Source organism: Geotrypetes seraphini, chromosome 2 (genome assembly GCF_902459505.1).
Source record: "Geotrypetes seraphini chromosome 2, aGeoSer1.1, whole genome shotgun sequence".
Lineage (NCBI taxonomy): Eukaryota > Metazoa > Chordata > Amphibia > Gymnophiona > Dermophiidae > Geotrypetes > Geotrypetes seraphini.
The window spans coordinates 125642550-125662120 of record NC_047085.1 but is presented as its reverse complement, the minus strand read 5'-3'; the positions used below and the strand labels follow the sequence as shown (position 1 = coordinate 125662120).

General features: G+C 41.0%; 1 protein-coding gene across 5 annotated transcripts in view; it reads left to right on the top strand.

Annotated features, from left to right (window-relative positions):
• The window catches only part of SPIDR (scaffold protein involved in DNA repair), a 536511-nt gene that overhangs the window by 176777 nt on the left and 340163 nt on the right, over positions 1 to 19571 (top strand). For all 5 annotated transcript variants that reach the window (XM_033933718.1, XM_033933714.1, XM_033933716.1 and 2 more), the window contains one exon: positions 6843 to 6943. In XM_033933718.1, coding sequence (XP_033789609.1) covers positions 6843 to 6943 — 101 coding nt within the window. The remainder of the gene's footprint in view (positions 1 to 6842; positions 6944 to 19571) is intronic.

The window sequence follows — 19571 nt, the reverse complement described above, 5'->3', positions numbered from 1 at the left end:
CCTGGTTTTAATATTAATGACATCATTTGGATGCCAGAATCTGAGAATGTAGGACCGCATGGAAAACCATGTGGTGAAACTGGTTTAGTGACAATCATTAGATGAGTGGGGACTTTAGCGCATCTAGCCCAGAGTCGGCTGGAGAAGGGAGAGGAGGAAGTTGAGAGTTCAAGTTTGATCTTGTGAACCTTGTCATTGAAGTGGTCAGCCATAGACTGGGGGGGGGAAGTGATGGAAGAGAGAAATAAAAGTAAGATTGGTGACATTGTGGTGTGATCCACATGAATAGGGTGAGAGTTGATTAGAAGGACCAGGATTGGGATTGATGTCACTAGCAGAGAGCAGAAGAAGGAGCAAGAGAATACAGAGTATGGGACAGGCATGGAGGACCACGCCACGGTCAAGATGAACTCAGGAAGAGTTGAGATGGTTGAATGAAAGTGTTGAAGATTTAGGGCTGAGAAGAGGATGGAGGACAAAAGAGAGGGTGAATTTGTGAATTCAGAAAGTGAATGATGTGGTGAGGGGTTCAGTAGTTTGGGGTGAAGAGAGAGCTTGGGAAAAGTCAGTATTAGGAGGAGGAGGTAGAGTAAGGAGGAGGGGGAAAGGCGTGGGCATCTGGTGCCTCCTTAGCAGACAATAAGATTTATTTATATAAGAAATGTCTTACTTGCCTATACCTAGGCGGCTTACAAAATGCAATCACAATTTTAAGACATACATACAAGTAGCATACAATAATGTCTTCCATAAAATAGATAAATTCTCTTAAAACATCTCTACATATAATAATGCCAGTATCCTCATTTATCTTGGTTATGGGAGAGTTGCCTAGGCCTAGATTGGTGAAGCTTTTCAGACTTCTGAGGCTTGTGAAACAGTGGTGGCAGGGTCAGAACTTCCTGGAAGCTAGTGTCATAGAATGAAGATGAGAGGTAGCTTAGTAGACTTACCAGGGGGGAAGCTTGCACATGAGCGGCATGGCTATATGAGCACCAGAGGTGAGAAGGTAGGGTTTAAGTATGGGTAAAAATAAATCTGCTCAGTCTCCAAAGCACCTTGTTAAGTGAGGTCTCAGAGTTCAAGGTGGAGTCACTGGGAGCTAATGAACAGATGACAGGTTCTTTGCTGTTATGGTAATATAATGTTAGTAACTGCTGTTTTTGCATGTTTACAAAAACTTAGGTGAGTTTACAAAAACTTTGGATATGCCTCTAGAGAAGAGGTCCATTAACTATTATTTAACTGGCTAGTCTTAACATGTCCCAAAAAAACAAACAGGCAATCGATCCTTAAGATCCAGTACAGCAAAAATCAGAGCAGATCAGTGTAATAAAATTATTAATCGACATTATTAAAGTAGATTAAAAATTTTATTACACTGGTCTGCTCTGTTTTTTTGCTTTATTAGTCATAAGTGTCTTCATCTTCAGCTTGTGAGTAGCATGAAATAGGGTTCATATGTATGTCAGAGATCTGACCCAGCTTGGCTCAGGCTGGTCTCCCTCTGCAGGGTCGGGTCATGGGGCATAAAATCAGAGCGATAGTGACGTCTGTTGCTTTCCTCAGATCAACTCCTGTTGAGGAAATCTGCAAGGCTGCCACTTGGGTCCTTGGTTCATACCTTCACTTCTCACTATTGTCTGGAAACTTTTTCCAGACGGGACGGCCAGTTTGGCCAGTCAGTTTTGCGTAATCTGTTCTCCTAAATTACCAACTCTCCCACCGTCCCTTTTTGGTTAGCTTGGAGGTCACCCACATGTAGAGAATATGCTGCCTGCTTGTCCTGGTATAAAGCACAGTTACTTACCATAACAGGTGTTATCCAGGGACAGCAGGCAGAAATTCTCGCAACCCACCCACCTCCCCTGGTTGGCTTCTTTGCTAGCTGTCTGAACTGAGGCCACGCTGAGGAGACGCACGCCTTGACTCGGGCAGGAAGTCACACGCGCATGCGCGGTACACTTGCAAGCTTGAAGATCTTCAAGCAAGTTTGTCAAGACTGTCCGCTCTGGGCTCCGTAGATGATGTCACCCACATGTAGAGAATATCTGCCTGCTGTCCCTGTTATGGTAAGTAACTGTGCTTTATCCCAGGACAAGCAGGCAGCATATTCTCTACATGTGGGTGACCTCCAAGCTAACCAAAAAGGGACGGTGGGAGAGTTGGCAATTTAGGAGAATGAAGGAGGACACCGTAACAATACCAGAAGCAGTGAAAATGTTCAAAGGAGTAAAAGAGGACAGCCTCACCACAGTAGAAGTAGACTTGGACCAGATATACTACCAGATCGACAAACTTAAAAGTGACAAATCCCCTGGAATGGATGGAATTCACCTGAGAGTCTTAAAAGAACTGAAAGTTGAAATCGGAGAACTATTGCCAAAACTTGCCAACCTATCAATTAGAACCGGACAGATACCGGACGACTGGAAGATAGTGAATGTCACGCCAATTTTCAAAAAAGGATCAAGAGGAAAACCAGGCAACTACAGACCTGTGAGTCTTATGTCTGTCCCTGAAAAGATGGTTGAAACACTGATTAAAGATAGCATAGTCCGGCATAGATACACACGACCCGATGAGAGCCAGTCAACATGGCTTCAGGAAAGGGAAATCATGTTTGACGAATTTACGTCAATTTTTTGAGACAGTGAACAAACAAATTGGTAGTGGAGAACCGGTGGACATAATATACTTGGACTTCCAGAAAGCGTTCGACAAGGTTTCACATAAAAGACTTCTCAGGAAACTACAAAGCCATGGAATAGAGGGAGATATACTAAGATGGGTAGACAAATGGCTGGAGAACAGAAAGCAGAGAGTGGGCATAAATGGGAAGTTTTCAGACTGGGAGAAAGTGATTAGCGGTATGCCCCAGGGCTCGGTACTTGGGCCCATCTTATTTAATGTTTTCATCAATGACCTAGAAGAAGGAACATCCCGTGAGATCATCAAGTTTGCAGACAACACAAAGCTATGCCGGGCAATCAGATCGCAGAAGGATAGCGAGGAACTCCAGAGTGACTTGTGTCAGTTAAAGAAATAGGCAGAGAAATGGCAGATGAAGTTTAATGTGGAAAAGTGCAAAGTAATGCATTTAGGCAGAAAGAACAAGGAACACGAGTATAACATGTCAGGTGCAACTCTGGGTAAGAGCGAACAAGAAAAGGACCTGGGTGTACTAATAGACAGGTACCTGAAACTGTGAGTACAATGTGCGGCAGCGGCAAAGAAAGCAAATAGAATATTAGGCATGATAAAGAAGGGAATCACGAGTAGATCGGGGAGGGTTATAATGCCGCTTTATAGAGCAATGGTCAGACCACACTTGGAATACTGTGTCCAACATTGGTCTCCCAACCTAAAGAACGATTAAAACTGTTGGAGAGGGTGCAGAGACGAGCAACGAAGCTGGTAAAAGATATGGAGAAGTTGGAATACGAGGAACGACTTAGGAGACTGGGATTGTTCTCCCTTGGAAAGAGGAGACTGCGAGGGGATATGATCGAGACTTTCAAAATACTGAAAGGAATCGACAAAATAGATCAGGAAAATAAGTTATTTACAATGTCCAATGTGACACGGACAAGAGGACATGGACTGAAGCTGGGGAGGGACAAGTCCAGGACAAATATCAGGAAGTTCTGCTTCACGCAGCGAGTGGTGGACTCCTGGAATGCTCTCCCAGAGGAGTTTATTGCGGAATCCACCGTCCTAGGATTTAAAAGCAAACTAGATGCACATCTTCTTAACGAGAGGCATAGAGGGATATGGGTGACTAAAATTACGCCAGGTGTACACCTGGCTGGGCCTCTGCATGTGCGGATTGCCAGACTTTATGGACCGAAGGTCTGATCCGGAGATAGCGGTTCTTATGTAACTTATGTAACTGTGCTTTAGTGGACATAGGGTGTTTTAGAATTGCAGCATTTTCCGAAGAGGCATAGCCTATGGTGGTTTAAATTATATCATTTTCCATATGGACATAACCTAACATAAGGTAAAATAGTTTTGTAGGTTTGTGCGTCATTAAAGTATGGTGGGTTTTTGATCCGGTGAACCGCCGTAAGGGTTAGTCAGGGATGCAGATGTAAGCTAAGGAGCTGGGTTTGTAAAGAGGAAGGTTTTCAAGGCATTCCTGAAGTTCCATAGACTGTTTAAAGATCTGACAGATGGGGGATGATGTGCCATAATCTGGGTATGAAATGGGAATAAGAGGTTTCCAGGCTGTTTCAGATGTGAGTGAGCGTCCAGGTGGAATGGCTAGCCGTTTTTCTGCTTCGGATCTCAGTGATCGGTTGGAGACATAAATTTGTAGTTTTGATGCTATGTAGCTTGGTGTCATCTTGTGGAATGTCTTGAAAGCTAGAACCAGGGCTTTAAAGGTGCATCATTTTCGGATAGGCAGCCAATGCATGAATCTTAGTGCAGGGGTGACATGGTTGCGGAAGCCCAGGTTTTTCAGGAGTCGGATTGCAGCGTTTTGCACTCCTTGGAGACTGGAGACGGTTTTTGCAGGTTACCTATACAGGCTTGCATTGATTTTAAGTTATCATATATGATTTATATGATCTTTGCTAGCACTAGTCCAGAATATTTAATAGGTTTATTTTCTTTCCAAATAACCTGAGATCATTGAGAGCAAACAAATCATGTCTGCTTTATTCCCTCAGTATTGGAAGTCCACTACAAAAAAAAGTCAGAAAATTCTGTCCGCTTTAGGTCTATTCAAATTTGGTGCTCCTTATCCAAGAACTCTGAGCTCTTATTTCTCCTTTTGGAAACATTTAAAGACATCTCTGTTCAATAAATTTGTAATGTAATCTCTTTGGTTCTTTTGGAAACAGTTATTCTTGTGTAAACCACTTTGATCTGTCTAAGGGAGTAGCAGAATATAAATGATATTACTTTGAAATGATGGTATATACTTTGCCGGTGTGAGTGCAGAGAGATAAAGTTTGGGCAGAGTCTGAGTGAAGCACACAAATACATGCATAGAGTATAAAACACTATAGGACCCTTTTACTAACCTGTAGTAAACACTTAACACATGTAGGCGTCCCGTGGTAGTTTTGGAATTGGCATATGCTACCCATGTGCTTAAAAATAAATTTTATTTTTGAGAGCTGAGGGTGTGTTTGGAAGGCAGAGTGAGGATGTATTGCTGCATGCTAACGGATTAGCCGGAGAGCCCTTGCCACTTACAAAATAGTTGGCAGTAAGGGCTCACGTGCTAATGATCATGATCAGAAAAATAGAAAAAGCTTCCTTTTATCGTCAGCTCTACAAGTGGCCTCAGTGTTCCAGAAAGACCTGCATTGGAGCTACTGCAGGCAACTTTCTAAAGCTGCTTGGAAAAAGGGCCACTATGATATATGAAGATAAAACAACAAAACCATTGAAGGAACAAGCTAAATATTACTGACATGACAAGCCTCAGAAAATGGAGTAATTTATCTCATTCTGGAATTTCTTCCAAGAGAAGGAAGAGGTTTTTTTCTCTCTCTACTCCTGATGACATCACAGGCTTGAACCCGTCCTTCCTACCATTATTTAAACCAGGGGTGTCCAACCTTTTGGCTTCCCTGGGCCGCATGGGCAGAAAAAAATGTTTCTGAGGCCGCACAAACGCGCAAACCCTGCAGCAAGACAGAGGAGGGAGCCGGCAAGACAGTAAATACCCGGGGGCAGCAGAGGAAAACACTGCATCGCCCTTGACCGGGGCCACACAAAATACTTCATGGGGCTGCATGCGGCCCTTGGACCACAGGTTGGACACCCCTGATTTAAACTATCAATTAATTACAATACTTAATTAATTACTTTATTAATAATTCATAAGTTAATTCCTTATTGGTATCTTCTTATCTAATCTAAATCTTAAACACTTCATCAAATTTTAATACTTCATTGAATTTATATTAAAACTGGCTAAGGGTTCTCTAAAAGACTTAAAAAGAACTACAATTCAGCTCAACTCAGGGCCGGCAGCAGATAATACTTAAATTTTTTTAAGTGCGTTGGTGCTTTAAATACTTCAACAAAGTGACTCAGTGCTGTAAACAATTTTCATTTAATGCTTTTCAGCTCAATTCATTAATACTGCTTTAATGCTGTAAGCAATTTTCATGCTTTAATACTTCTCAAGAGTTAGAAAGTGCTTAAAGTGCTTGTGTTCTAGAAGAACTCTCAATTAGTTTGGTACTTCATAAATTGACTTAATATTTCATAGATTCTTGCAAGTTCAAAGTACTTAGGTTATATCTTTGCTCTTTTTGAAACCGAAGTGGTTGCTTTATATTTTATGTCTTCCGACAAGGCCTATGTTTCGTGGGACAAATTTACCCGCCCGTGGCATCAGGGATAAAGTTTTAGCAACACTTCTTCATTTTAGCTGCACATTACTGTCGGTGCCAGCATTTTAATAGCTCTAGGAAAGTGTTTCCCAAGTTGGTCCTAGAGTACCCCTTGCTAAACAGGTTTTCAAGATATCCACCATGCATGAAAGAGATTTGCATACAATTGAGACGGTGTATATAAATCAATCTCATATTCATTGTAGATATCCTGAAAATCTGACAGGCAAAAGGGGGACTCTAGGACTGACTTGGGAAATACTGCTCTAAGATGATGTAAATATCCATGCCTGCCATTTACATGAGTCTTTTATGAAAACAAATACAATAGGTGCCTACATGTCTTTATTAAATAGAGTTTATATAAGCACCTTAACTGGCACTTTAAATTGACACCTCTTTATAATATCCTCTGTGTCAAATGATCATTATTTGGCAAAACTAACCTTTCTTGGCTTCATTCTGAATTTTTGTCCTCTACAGGGGAGGGTTAGCAGAGAGGTTAAATCGACTGCAGAACAGAGAGAGATCTGCCATTAGTTTCTGGAGACATCAGTGTATGTCAAAATATATAACATCATCAGGTAAGGATATTAAGTTATCTGTGGTTTTATTTTTTTCTATCAGTTTTTATTGACATGTTGGGTAAAAGTAATAAATCAAACTCAGTATTCATGCTTATTCTTTGCACAAATTAGCATTTAACAATTACACAGCATACCGGAACCCATCAGGCTATATGTTAGAAACGATGTGTAGGCAGATTAATAGGTTTAAGAGTGATAAATCCCCGGGACCGGATGGCATCCATCCGAGGGTCATCAAGGAATTGAAAGGGACCATAGCTGAACTGCTTCAACTAATAGCCAATCTGTCGATTAAATCGGGAAAGACTCCGGAAGACTGGAAGGTGGCGGGTGTTATGCCGATATTCAAGAAAGGTTCGAGGGGAGATCCGGGAAACTACAGACCAGTGAGTCTGACCTCGGTACCGGGAAAGATAGTAGAGTCGCTGATAAAGGACAGCATCATTGATCACCTTGACGGACACGGGCTGATGAGGACCAGTCAGCATGGTTTTAGCAAAGGCAGATCATAGAAACATAGAAAGATGAATGCAGATAAGGGCTATAGCCCATCAAGTCTGCCCACTCTATCGTGTTTGACGAATTTGCTGCACTTCTTTGAGGGAGTAAACAGACAGATAGACAAGGGTGACCCGGTCGACATTGTATATCTGGATTTTCAGAAGGTATTTGACAAGGTTCCACATGAACGACTACTTTGGAAAATTGCAAACCATGGAATCGAGGGTGAAATACTCACTCACATGGATTAAAAACTGGCTGGAGCATAGGAAACAGAGAGTGGGGGGTAAATGGACAATACTCGGACTGGGAGAGAGTCACCAGTGGGGTGCCGCAGGGCTCGGTGCTTGAACCCGTGTTCTTCAACATCATTATAAACGACCTGGACATTGGTATGACGAGTGAGGTGATTAAATTTGCGGACGATACAAAGTTATTCAGAGTAGTGAAGACACAGGGTGATTGTGAAGATCTGCAACGTGACATAATCAGGCTCGAGGAATGAGCATCAACATGGCAGATGAGGTTCAACGTGGATAAGTGTAAAGCGATGCATGTAGATAACAAACATCTCATGCACGAATATAGGATGTCCAGGGTGGTACTTGGAGAGACCTCCCAGGAAAGAAACTTGGGAGTTCTGATCGACAAGTCGATGAAGCCGTCCACGCAATGTGTGGCGGTCGCGTAACAGGGCAAACAGAATGCTAGGAATGATAAGGGGATCACAAACAGATCGGAGAAGGTTATCATGCTGCTGTACCAGGCCATGATGCGCCCTCACCTGGAGTACTGTATCCAGCACTGGTTGCCGTACATGAAGAAGGATACGGTACTACTCGAAAGGGTCCAGAGAAGAGCGACTAAGATGGTTAAGGGGCTGGAGGAGTTGCCATACAGCAAAAGATTAAACTAGGCCTCTTCTCCCTCGAACAGAGGAGATTGAGAGGGGACATGATTGAAACATTCAAGGTACTGAAGGGAATAGACTTAGTAGATAAAGACAGGTTGTTCACCCTCTCCAAGGAAGGGAGAACAAGAGGGCACTCTCTAAAATTGAAAGATTCCGTACAAATGTAAGGAAGTTCTTCTTCACCCAGAGAGTGGTAGAAAACTGGAACGCTCTTCCGGAGTCTTTCATAGGGGAAAATACCCTCCAGGGATTCAAGAAAAAGTTAGACAAGTTCCTGTTGAAACAGAACGTACGCAGGTAGGGCTAGTTTTAGTTAGGGTGCTGGTTTTTGACCAGAGGGCCGCTGCGTGAGCAGACTGCTGGGCATGATGGACCACTGGTCTGACCCAGCAGCGGCAATTCTTATGTTCAAAAAGTACAGAGATCTTATTCTACTAAATATTAAAGTATGCCAGCCACATTCTCATGTCTTATTAAATAATTATTACATCTATTGAAGTAGGTAGCCTTTTCCTTAGGAAGACTGGTTTGTACATATATTTCAAAAGTTAGGCTTCCACTCTGGACCAACAGAAGAACTGTATAGTAGTGAGATTGAATTTTTCCTTGTATTACTTAAAGATATTTTAAAAAATCTGAATTTAATTTAACCAAGGTCTCTCTATAGTATACTTGTTTCTCCAAACTTTATAGCCCTCTTGTTAGGGAAATTCTATAAAGGTGTCTACAAGATTAGAATATGTTTCACCTGTTTAAATGCACATTTCATATATTCTTAGTTGACCTCTCTTATAGGCATTAACCTGAGGATTTCTATTATCTCTTATCTATAGGAGCTTCCACAGAACCAGTGGGAAAGTTCTCTAGATGTATATTGTTGGCTAAAGCAGCCTGCTGTATACATCATGTCTGGGCCAGTAGTGGAATTTGATTAGATTTAGGTCTCCTTCCAGATTTTGTTTTGCAACTTTCAGGTGCAATGGGCACATGCACAGAAAAAATGCATCAAGATACCCCCCCCCCCAACAACAAAACCCACAAACACAACAAGAGCTGGAGAGATGTTCAGTCTTTCCCGCTGTCAACCAACAACTTCCCCCCCCAGCAGTGGGAGAGATGCCCAAACTCTCCTGCTGTCCTAAAATCCGGGCCACGACCCCCCCCTGCAACAGGAGAGATACCCATATTCTTCCGCTGCCCTAAGATCCCTGCTGTGACCTGACCCCCCCCCCTGCAGCGGGAGAGATGCCCACTCTCCCCTGCTGGCAAGTGACCCCTGTCTCTGATCTAAAATGGGCCATCTTGGGATGCACTGGGGAGGGGCCTGAGGCTCTGATTGGCCCAGGTTGTAAAAGGCCCCTCCCATAGGGAAGGGGCCTATGGCTCTGATTGGCCCGGACGCTGCATAGGAGGGGCCTTAGGCATCTGGACCAATCAGAGCCTTAGGCCCCTTCCTGGTGCATCCGGGGAGGGGCCTGAGGCTCTGATTAGCTCAGGTTGTATAAAGCCCCTCCTGTAGTAGTAGTAGTAATAGTCTTAAAAGGGCCTCTTAATGTACTTTCCTGATTTAAATTCTATGTGCAAGTCATTTTCATGTTTTAGCAATGAAGATACACTAAAACCAAAGCATGTTTTGTTGGTGCATGCTTTTTGCAAACAAAAACCTTTCCTGCACTGGAAGTAATTTTAGTACACAAATGATATGTGCTGAAACTGTTGTACAGTGTGCACAATCTTGGCATACCTTGTATATCAGCCTTAATTTAGGCTATTCAAAATCATCCCCCAAATTGGAAGAATGGCTAAAAATGTTTAGATTTAAGATTTGGGAGATCTTGCCTCACAAATTTGCTCGACGACTTTGAAGGTGTGAATAAACATGTGGATAAAGGTGAGTCGGTTGATGTACTGTATCAAGATTTTCAGAAAGCTTTTGACAAAGTTCCTCATAAGAGGCTTCTGAGAAAATTAAAGTGTCATGGGATAGGTGGCAAAGTTCAGTTGTGGATTAGGAATTGGTTATTGGATAGAAAACAGAGGGTAGGTTTAAATGGTCATTTTTCTCAATGGAGGAGCGTAAACAGTGGAGTGCCGCAGGGGTCTGTACTGGGACCGGTGCTATTTAACTTATTTATAAATGATTTAGAAATTGGGACGACGAGTGAGGTGGTTAAATTAGCAGATGACTCTAAACTGTTCAAAGTTGTTAAAACGCATGCAGATTGTGAAAATTTACAGGCAGACCTTAGGAAATTGGAAGACTGGGTGTCCAAGTGGCAGGTGAAATTTAATGTGGACAAATGCAAAGTGATGCACATTGGGAAGAATAACCCAAATCACAGTTACTGGATGGGGGTTAGCTCCTAACAAAATTTTCTGGATATAAAATAAATTGGAGCAAATCGGAGGTTCTTCCGTTAAATGTGCATTGCATAAAAGGATTATTTGACCCATTCCCTTTCCTTTGGAAGGAAGAGGGTATAAAATATTTAGGTATCATGATACAAAAAACGTTGGAAGATACAATGATAGTAAATGAAAAATCTTTATTGATGAAAGTCAAAGAAATGTATGAGCATTGGAACCATTACATCTTTCTTGGTGGGGGAGAGTTCAATCTATAAAAATGATGATTTTGCCTGTAGTTTGCTATCAAATGAGTATGTTGCCTGTTTATTTTCAAGGGTCCTTTTATAAAAAAAATAAATGGTATTCTCACGAAATTTCTTTGGCTTTCTTTGGCAGGGTAAAACTGCTAGAATTGCTTTAGTATCTTTGCAAAAACCAATTGCAGTGGGTGGGATAAACTTTCCATAGGTACCATCAGGCTTATATGCTGCGTCAGGGTATGTATTGGATCCTTCCTGAAGTCTTGGAGCATCTTCCGGACTGGCTTTACTTGGAATGACAATTCCTGTCTCCATTGCGTTTGTGTCATGTTTTAAGTATCAAGTTACCTAGGCTTTATAAGGACAATAGAATTTTAGTTTCCACATGACAAACATTAAAATTTATTAATAACCTAACACCTATTCCGATTCATCAATCCACGTGTCAGTCCTTATGGTTGAACTCCATAAGGACTGACAAGATTCAAATTGGTGAGTTTAAGATCATCTGGAAGCATTGGATGCAGGCAGGTATACGTACTTTAGATGATGTTTTATCAAATGGGAGAATGCTTGATTTTTCACAACTGCAACAATCATTTGGCATTGCAAAGTCTCAAGTATATAAGTGGTTGCAGTTGAAGCAGGCCATTCAGAAGGGGGTCCCTGATTGGCGAAATTTTAAAAATCAGTATAGCTTGCTGGGCCTTTGCTTCCAGATAGATTTTCTAGGGCATCAGGCCTCCAAGCGGTACAAATTAATATCAGAATATTTGAATAAGAAACCTAAAACTGGTTTAAAAGATATTTGGAGCATTGAGATTAAGCAGAAGATTTCTGCAACTCAGTGGTCACGGATTTGGTCTTGGAGGATGAGATGTACAGCATCAGCATCTATGAGACAAACTTGGGGTTTTTTTGTTGCATAGAAGTTTTTGGACCCCTGTTAGATTACAAAAATTAGATAGTTCAAAATCTAATAGATGCTGGTACTGTAATCTCGATATAGGGACACTGGATCATCTGCTCTTCTTTTGTCACTTGATACTTAAATTTTAGCGATCCATTTGGGGTCAAATCAATATAATACTGGAAGTTCCACTGGCGTTGACATATGATACAGTGCTGTTTGGTATGTTATTGATGGCCAAGAGTCCCATAACTTCACATAACAATAGACTACTTCTCATCATGACGGGAATTGCCATGCAGCTTATTTGGAAAAATTGGGACAGGTTAAACTATAGTTTTTGGTGGCAATCCTTGTGCCAAACTTATAAATTTGAATGTATGGGTACAATTCCTGAACGAATATTAAGCTCCAAGTATAGATAAACTATAAAAGTGGAGTGCGAGTGTTTGAGTATAGACTTCTTCATAGGAGTGGAGATTTGACTTTTGTGATACATTAAATATTTATACCACTCAGTTAGGATTGTTTATACAATACAATTGGGACATTATAAGAAATTTAAGGAGGTTTGGGATCCATTGACAAAATTTTGTAAAGATTGATTACTAGTTTTGCCTGTTGATTATACACATCCAGGAAGGGGGGGGGGAGAATATGTACTTAATTTATTTTTCAATTGTAATTTGCTTACCTTGGTCATTTGTATTACTCTTGATTGTCTTTATACTATATGAAAGGGTAGGGGATGGGATATGTACTTATTATATCAATTGATGGAATTAAGTGCTGCTTTATTTGTAAATTGTTAGATAATATGTTGCACTTTTTGTTGATTTTAAAATGAATAAAGATCTTTAAAAAAGAAAAGGATCTAGGTGTCATTGTAGATAGTATGATTAAACCTTCTGCTCAATGTGCAGCGGTGGCTAAAAAAGCAAACTAGATGCTAGGAATTATTACAAAAGGGATGGTTAACAAAACTAAGAATGTTATAGTGCCTCTGTATTGTTCCATGGTGCAACCTCACTTGGGAGCAACAAAAAAAGAAATACAACTGAATCTGCAGAAAAACCACCATGGAACAGGAAAACCAAACAAAAACTGCAGACAATGTACACGATGCAGGCAAGAATTTATTGTACCAAAGTTAAAATGCAGTAATAAAAAATCTTTTTACCAACCAAGAGACCCAACACGGTCCGTGTTTCGGACAACACGCCTTCGTCAGGGGTCCTAATGAATAAAAATACAATACTGAAATGTTCAATATTAAGAGAACTGAATAACTAATAAAGAATAAAATAAAATAAAATGTGATAATAGAATAGATTCTATTATCACACTCCTTCAGGCATGGCATGGCAACACCACTCTCATTTTATTTTATTTTATTTTATTCTTTATTAGTTATTCAGTTCTCTTAATATTGAACATTTCAGTATTGTATTTTTATTCATTAGGACCCCTGACGAAGGCGTGTTGTCCGAAACACGGACCGTGTTGGGTCTCTTGGTTGGTAAAAAGGTTTTTTATTACTGCATTTTAACTTTCGTACAATAAATTCTTGCCTGCATCGTGTACATTGTCTGCAGTTTTTGTTTGGCAACCTCACTTGGAGTATTGCATTCAATTCTGGTCTCCTTATCTCAAGAAAGGCATAGCGGCACTAGAAAAAGTTCAAAAAAGAGCAACTAAGATGATAAAGGGGATGGAACTCTTCTCATATGAGGAAAGAATAAGCAATGGTTTGACCCAGTAAGGCTATTCTTATGTTCTTCATTTTTTTTCTTTGTTAGTTCTAAGACTACTTTCTGTAGTTTTTTTATTGACATGTCAATAAAAACATGTCAATAAAAACATGGCAGAAGAAAAAGAAATGAAGATGATGACAACTTACTGTATTTTTCGCTCCATAAGATGCACTTTTTCCACCCCTAAAAAGGGGGTTGAAATGTAAGTGCGTCTTATGAAGCAAAGATACAAATTAAGGCTGCTGCCGCCGCAACATTTTAAACCCCCCCGCTGCTACGGCTTATTTTTAACCCCCCCTGCCGTTGCTGTATATTTTTAACCCCCCTCTGCTACCGCCGCATATTTTTTAACCCCCCCTGCCACTGCCGTATCTTTTAACCCCCCCTTGCCACCGCTACATTTTTTAAACACTCCCCGCCGCTGCATTAAAAAAAAAAAATCCTCCACTGCTTAATATTTAAAACCCACCCGTCTGCCTGCTTGCTGCCATCGTACCTTGTGGTCCAGTATATTTCCCGGCCAGCAGCGCACAGGCCTGAAATGCAGGGATCAGGAGCAAGCCCTCCACGCTCCTGCCTGGGCCCGCACCAATCTCCGAATGGCTGCAATCAGCTGTCACGGGACTTGTGAGAACTGACTGCAGCCATTCGGAGATTGGCGCGGGCCCAGGCAGGAGCGTGGAGGGTTTGCTCCTGATCTCTGCGCTTCTGGCCTGTGCGCCTGCTGGCTGGGATAAATGAGCCATTTAAGGAGGGAGGAATTTAAAAAGGTACTGAAGGGATATGATTAAAGGTACGGGGGGATCATTAAAAAAGGTACTGGGTGGTATGTAGGGGGATGATTTAAGGTACGGGGGACACATAATTTTATGGGGGATAATTTAAGGTACTGGGGCACATGGGGGTATGGGATATGATTTAAGATACTGGGGTGACATATGGTTGTATGGGGGTATGATTTAAGATACTGGAGGCAACATCAGAGAAAATTTGTACTTTCTGACCCAGAAACTCTTTAGTTCTATTTTTAAAGAACATTTTCATAATCCAGTTCTTGTCTGGCATCAATACAACTGTTACCAGTAATGTCGCAGGTTTAACTAATTCTTTCATTGAACTTTCCAATAATGTAGTAATGTCCAATTTTGATTCCTGTTGTCCCTCGTTGATCAATTGCTGATCCAATTTTCTATCAGGCAGGTAAAATACTTGTGTAATGGTGGAATTAATTCTTCTGAAACTGAGAAAATCTCCAAGAAGTATTTTTTTAACATTTCCCTAGGAGACATAGAAGATATCCTGGGAAAGTTTAGGAACCGCAAATTATTGGCTCGTTGGCCATTTTCAATCATTTCCAGTTTCATCCTGATATTTGTACTATCTCTAATCATAGTTTCTTGTACTTGTTTGACCCCTACTATCTCATTTTTATTTTTATCTGAGGTAGCTTTGACTATAGTCAATTCTGATTGCATTTGAGTCAATTCTTGTTCCTGCTTATCAACTTTCATTTCTAGTGCTTTAAGTTGTGGAGTCAATGAATTTCCCAGTTTGACTACTAAGTCCCAGAGAGACTCCATTGTAATTTCAGTGGGTTTTTCAACCAAAAAGAAGGAAGTCTCACCTGCCATACTTGTAGTAATCGAGTCTTGTTGTCTCTCCCTTTCCTTTGATGTTCCAGCCGCAGTATCTCTCTCCAGACTTAAAAAGTCTTTTGATAGTTCTAATACATCGCTCGAAGGTGAACCAGCCTCCTGGGCTACCGGCACTGCCTCTATGGACGTGCCTTGTGCCTGCGGTGAGCTAGTATGCTGCGGTTGGGGGGGAGTATCTCTTTCTTCCGGGCTCAGCGTGACCTCTAGCCCCTGGATTCTGGCGGCATCACCCCGTACCGCCAAGTCCTGCGGGCGATTCCCCGAAGTTGCCGGCTCCCTCTGAAGCCGCGTCAATAGGCGTACAAATTTTCTCTGATGTTACCAAAGAGACTCAAAAACGAAGAAAGCAGTTTTTGTTATTAAAATCTGGTGTAATTTCAGTGGGAGGGAAATTTTTCCTTAGATTTCCTTGCAAATGTATTGTTCATTATGGTTCTGATAAATATGTTTTCTTTGATCCGACACACCTAACCAAATTTGTGGCATTGAAATGTCTTGAGAAAGGTGAAAAAATAGAAGTAACAACAGAAATACATGATTAGCTCCCCGCGATTTCATCCATTTAGATTTTCTTAAGTATAAGATTAACCTTATGATCTTTTTGTTTTAATCCACCCTATTGAAGTCTAGGATCCAATTATTGTGGACTAGAGATTGTCTCTATAAGGAGAAGATGTTATGATATTTAATATCTTCTATATCGTATTGTAATTTGTTTTCTTTTTCTTTATGTATATTTAAAACAATCTTACTGTACAAGATGTTTATGCTTGGGAATAATGTATAAAATTATAAATAAATAATAATAAAAAAAAAAAAAAAGATACTGGAGGCACGTGGGAGTATGGGGATAATTTAAGGTACGGGGGCACATGGGGATGATTTAAGGTACTGGGGGCATGTGGGGGTATGGGGGATGATTTAAGATACTGGGGGCACATGGGGGTATGAGGGATTATTTAAGGCACTGGGGAACAAGTGGTTTTATGAGGGATGATTTAAGGTACTGGGGGCATGTGGAGGTATAGGGGATGATTTAAGGTACAGGGGGGCACATGGGGGATGATTTAAGGACATGGGATGATTTAAGGTACTGGGGGAATTTGAGGTTATGGGAGATTATTTAAGGCACTGGGGGGATACGTGAGGGGTATGGGGTGCCTGCCTGTCACTAGGCCTGCCTGCCTGCGACTAGGTCTGCCTGCCTGCCTGTCACTAGGCCACTAGGCCTGCCTGCTGTGTGCCCTGTCTTGGCCTACCACCAGAGGGAGGGACAGGGTGCAGAGCTTGGCAGGGAGAATTTGGGTCAGAATGGTTTTTTTCTTGTTTTCCTCCTCTAAATCAAGGGTGTGTTTTATGGTCAGGTGCATCTTATGGCACGAAAAATACGGTAGTACAGTTTTGCAAAATGAACCAACTGTCAATCATGAATATGCATTTCCAATACCACAGATGTTGCCAATACACATGGAACTCTCCAAAAGATTTTGTATTGAAATCAAATTGACTATATGGAAATCTGCAGTTTTGACTTGCAAGGACTAAACCAGAAGCTGATTGTGGAAGCGACCATGAGCTTTTGACATGCAAGATCAAGGTAAAGCTTTGCAAGAAGGTCATCATTAGAGACCTTCAAAAATACGACATTGAAAATATTTCATCAGACTATTGGATAAACTAGACAAAAATTTGCCTTTCTTGATACAGGAGATAGAGAGCCTGAAATGATGAAGCTAAAAAATCACTCCAAAAGAGAAGGAAAGCCAAGAAATTGCCTTGGATCTCGGAAGAAACCAGAAAAGTAGCATACCAAAGAAGACAAGCAGCGCTTTCTGGTGATAGAGAAAAAGTATCACAAATGAACTGGGTGTCAATCAACATAAAGTTTGGCAAGACAAAGAAAGATATGTCAAGGATATTTGTCAGAAAATTGAATTGGAACATATAAATGGAAAACCAAGATTAATGTATCAGGATTTTAAGAGATTATGGCAGAAATTTCAACCTTGATCGGGGATGATATTGAATGGCCCAGAAAGCATTAAAAAGAGATGGAAAGAGTACAGAAAATTTATACAAAAAAAGGCAATGAGGATGTTATTAATGATTTAAGATGGCGTCGAGGATGGATGCCTGAACGGGAGGCATCGAGTCGCTGAGTTTTTTTTAGCACTTACCACTGTGGATTCCTGACCCATAATGGAGAAAAGAAAGGGGACAGTTCGCCCTAACCCTCTGGTGTCTGGCACCCCACAGCCAACAACTCAGCTGACAATTTCAGCTGCCTTCGCCCGCTCAGCCGTGGAGATCCACTCTACTTTGGAGGTGAGCCCGGAGTTGTCGGAAGACCTCGGCGCTGGAGTTGCCCGGACAATTCTGAGCCCGGAAGTCTAGTGGTGCAGGGAGCTGCAGGAGCCCAGCAGCCTGACGAGGGGAATCTGGACTCCAGCAGAGGAGGGATGCCAATGCTGGAAACTCAGCAGGAAGGTGTTGGTCTGGATCTCAACTAATCCCTACTGCCAGTGAAGAAGAGGTGAAAGGAACTTCTAGAGGAAACAACATTAGTTTCGGGGAGTTGAAAAGACCAGAAAAGATTGATATGGAAGCGCTGTGGCAGGCCATATCTATAATGGACGCCAACCTAAAATTGAGTCTTTCAACTATAAAAAATGATTACGGAACTATCTATTCCAAGGTGGAACAGCAAGGACTGCAACTATCTAAATTAAGTGAGAAATTGGAGAAACAAGAAGAAAATTTGAAGGAAGTAAAGACCGTCCAGTCGGAATTGGTTAAGGAAAGATCATTCATTTCCCGTAAGTTGGAGATCTTTGAAAACTCACTTAGGAAAAACAATTTAAGATTTTTGAATTTTCCTAAATGCCCAGTTATCTCCCCAGTGGAGATGGCACGAAAATATTTTCGAGAAGTCTTAGCCATCCCTTTGGAAAATTTACCTCCAATTGTTAGGGCTTATTACCTGGATATAAGGAGACCTCAAGGGGAGTCGACCCCTAAGGAAAAATCTAAGGACAATGTTGATCTGTCTTTATTTCTGGAGTGTTCTCTTGAGGTGGTTACAGATAGAACCACTCTTTTGCTGATTCTAGCCTTGGAAAGTGATAGGGAATATGTTTTACACTTATATTTCCGTCATATAAATGACAAATTTTTGGGCTCAAATGTTAGAATTTTTCCAGATTTAGCACAGAAAACCCAGAAGTGTAGAAAGGAGTTCTTGGCCTTGCGGCCTAGAATCCTGACCCTTGGAGCTACTTTTTTGTTAAAATTTCCAGCAAAATGTTTTATTTCCTATCAAACTAAAAATTTTCTTTTTTTGAGCCTAAACAGTTATTAGATTTTTTAGGACCAAAAGAATGGTTGGTTTCTTAGTCCATTGATGAATGACCTGTCTATCGGCTGTAGGCTAGATCAGTGTTTTTCAACCTTTTTTGGGCAAAGGCACACTTATTTCATGAAAAAAATCACGAGGCACACCACCATTAGAAAATGTTAAAAAATTTAACTCTCTGCCTATATTGACTATATATAAAGTAATTCTCTTGAATAGGAATCAAATAAACACAAAGAAAGTATTTTATAATTACTTTATTATGAAATAAAAATTATAAAATACTTTATTCAGTGCGAAACCTGGGCCTGTTTGGCTGAACACAAAGCTGATATTCTGGCTGGAATCGAAGAAAGACACACACGTAGCTCTTCGTCAACAGCTCTCAGTCTCTCTCTGTATTTGGTTTTTATAGCATACAAAAATAGACAAATATACCCTCCATCCTTTTTATTAAACCACAATAGCAGTTTTTAGCGCAGGGAGCTGCGCTGAATGTCCAGCGCTGCTCTTGACGCTCATAGGCTCCCTGCGCTAAAAACCACTATTGCGGTTTAGTAAAAGGTGACCATATTGTAAAATATAGACAGCAGATATAAATTCAGAACTGTGCATAGTAAGTGAAGGGAAGTTTTCATCTCTGGGAATTTACCCAGTTAACTATTAAGTTATTTGGGCAAATTCCTTTGAAAACTGTGGTAATACTGCCTCCACTTTGCTAAATTTAAAATAAAATCATTTTTCCTACCTTGTCTGGTGATTTCTGGTTGCACTTTCTTCTTCTGACTGTGCATCCAATCTTTCTTCCCTTCTATCAGCCTGTATGCTTTCTCTCCTCCACACCTCATTCCCTCCCCCAACTTTTTCTTCCTCTCTCCCTGACCTTTCTTTCTTTTTTTCTGTTTCTCTTCTTTCCTTCTGTTTCCCTGCC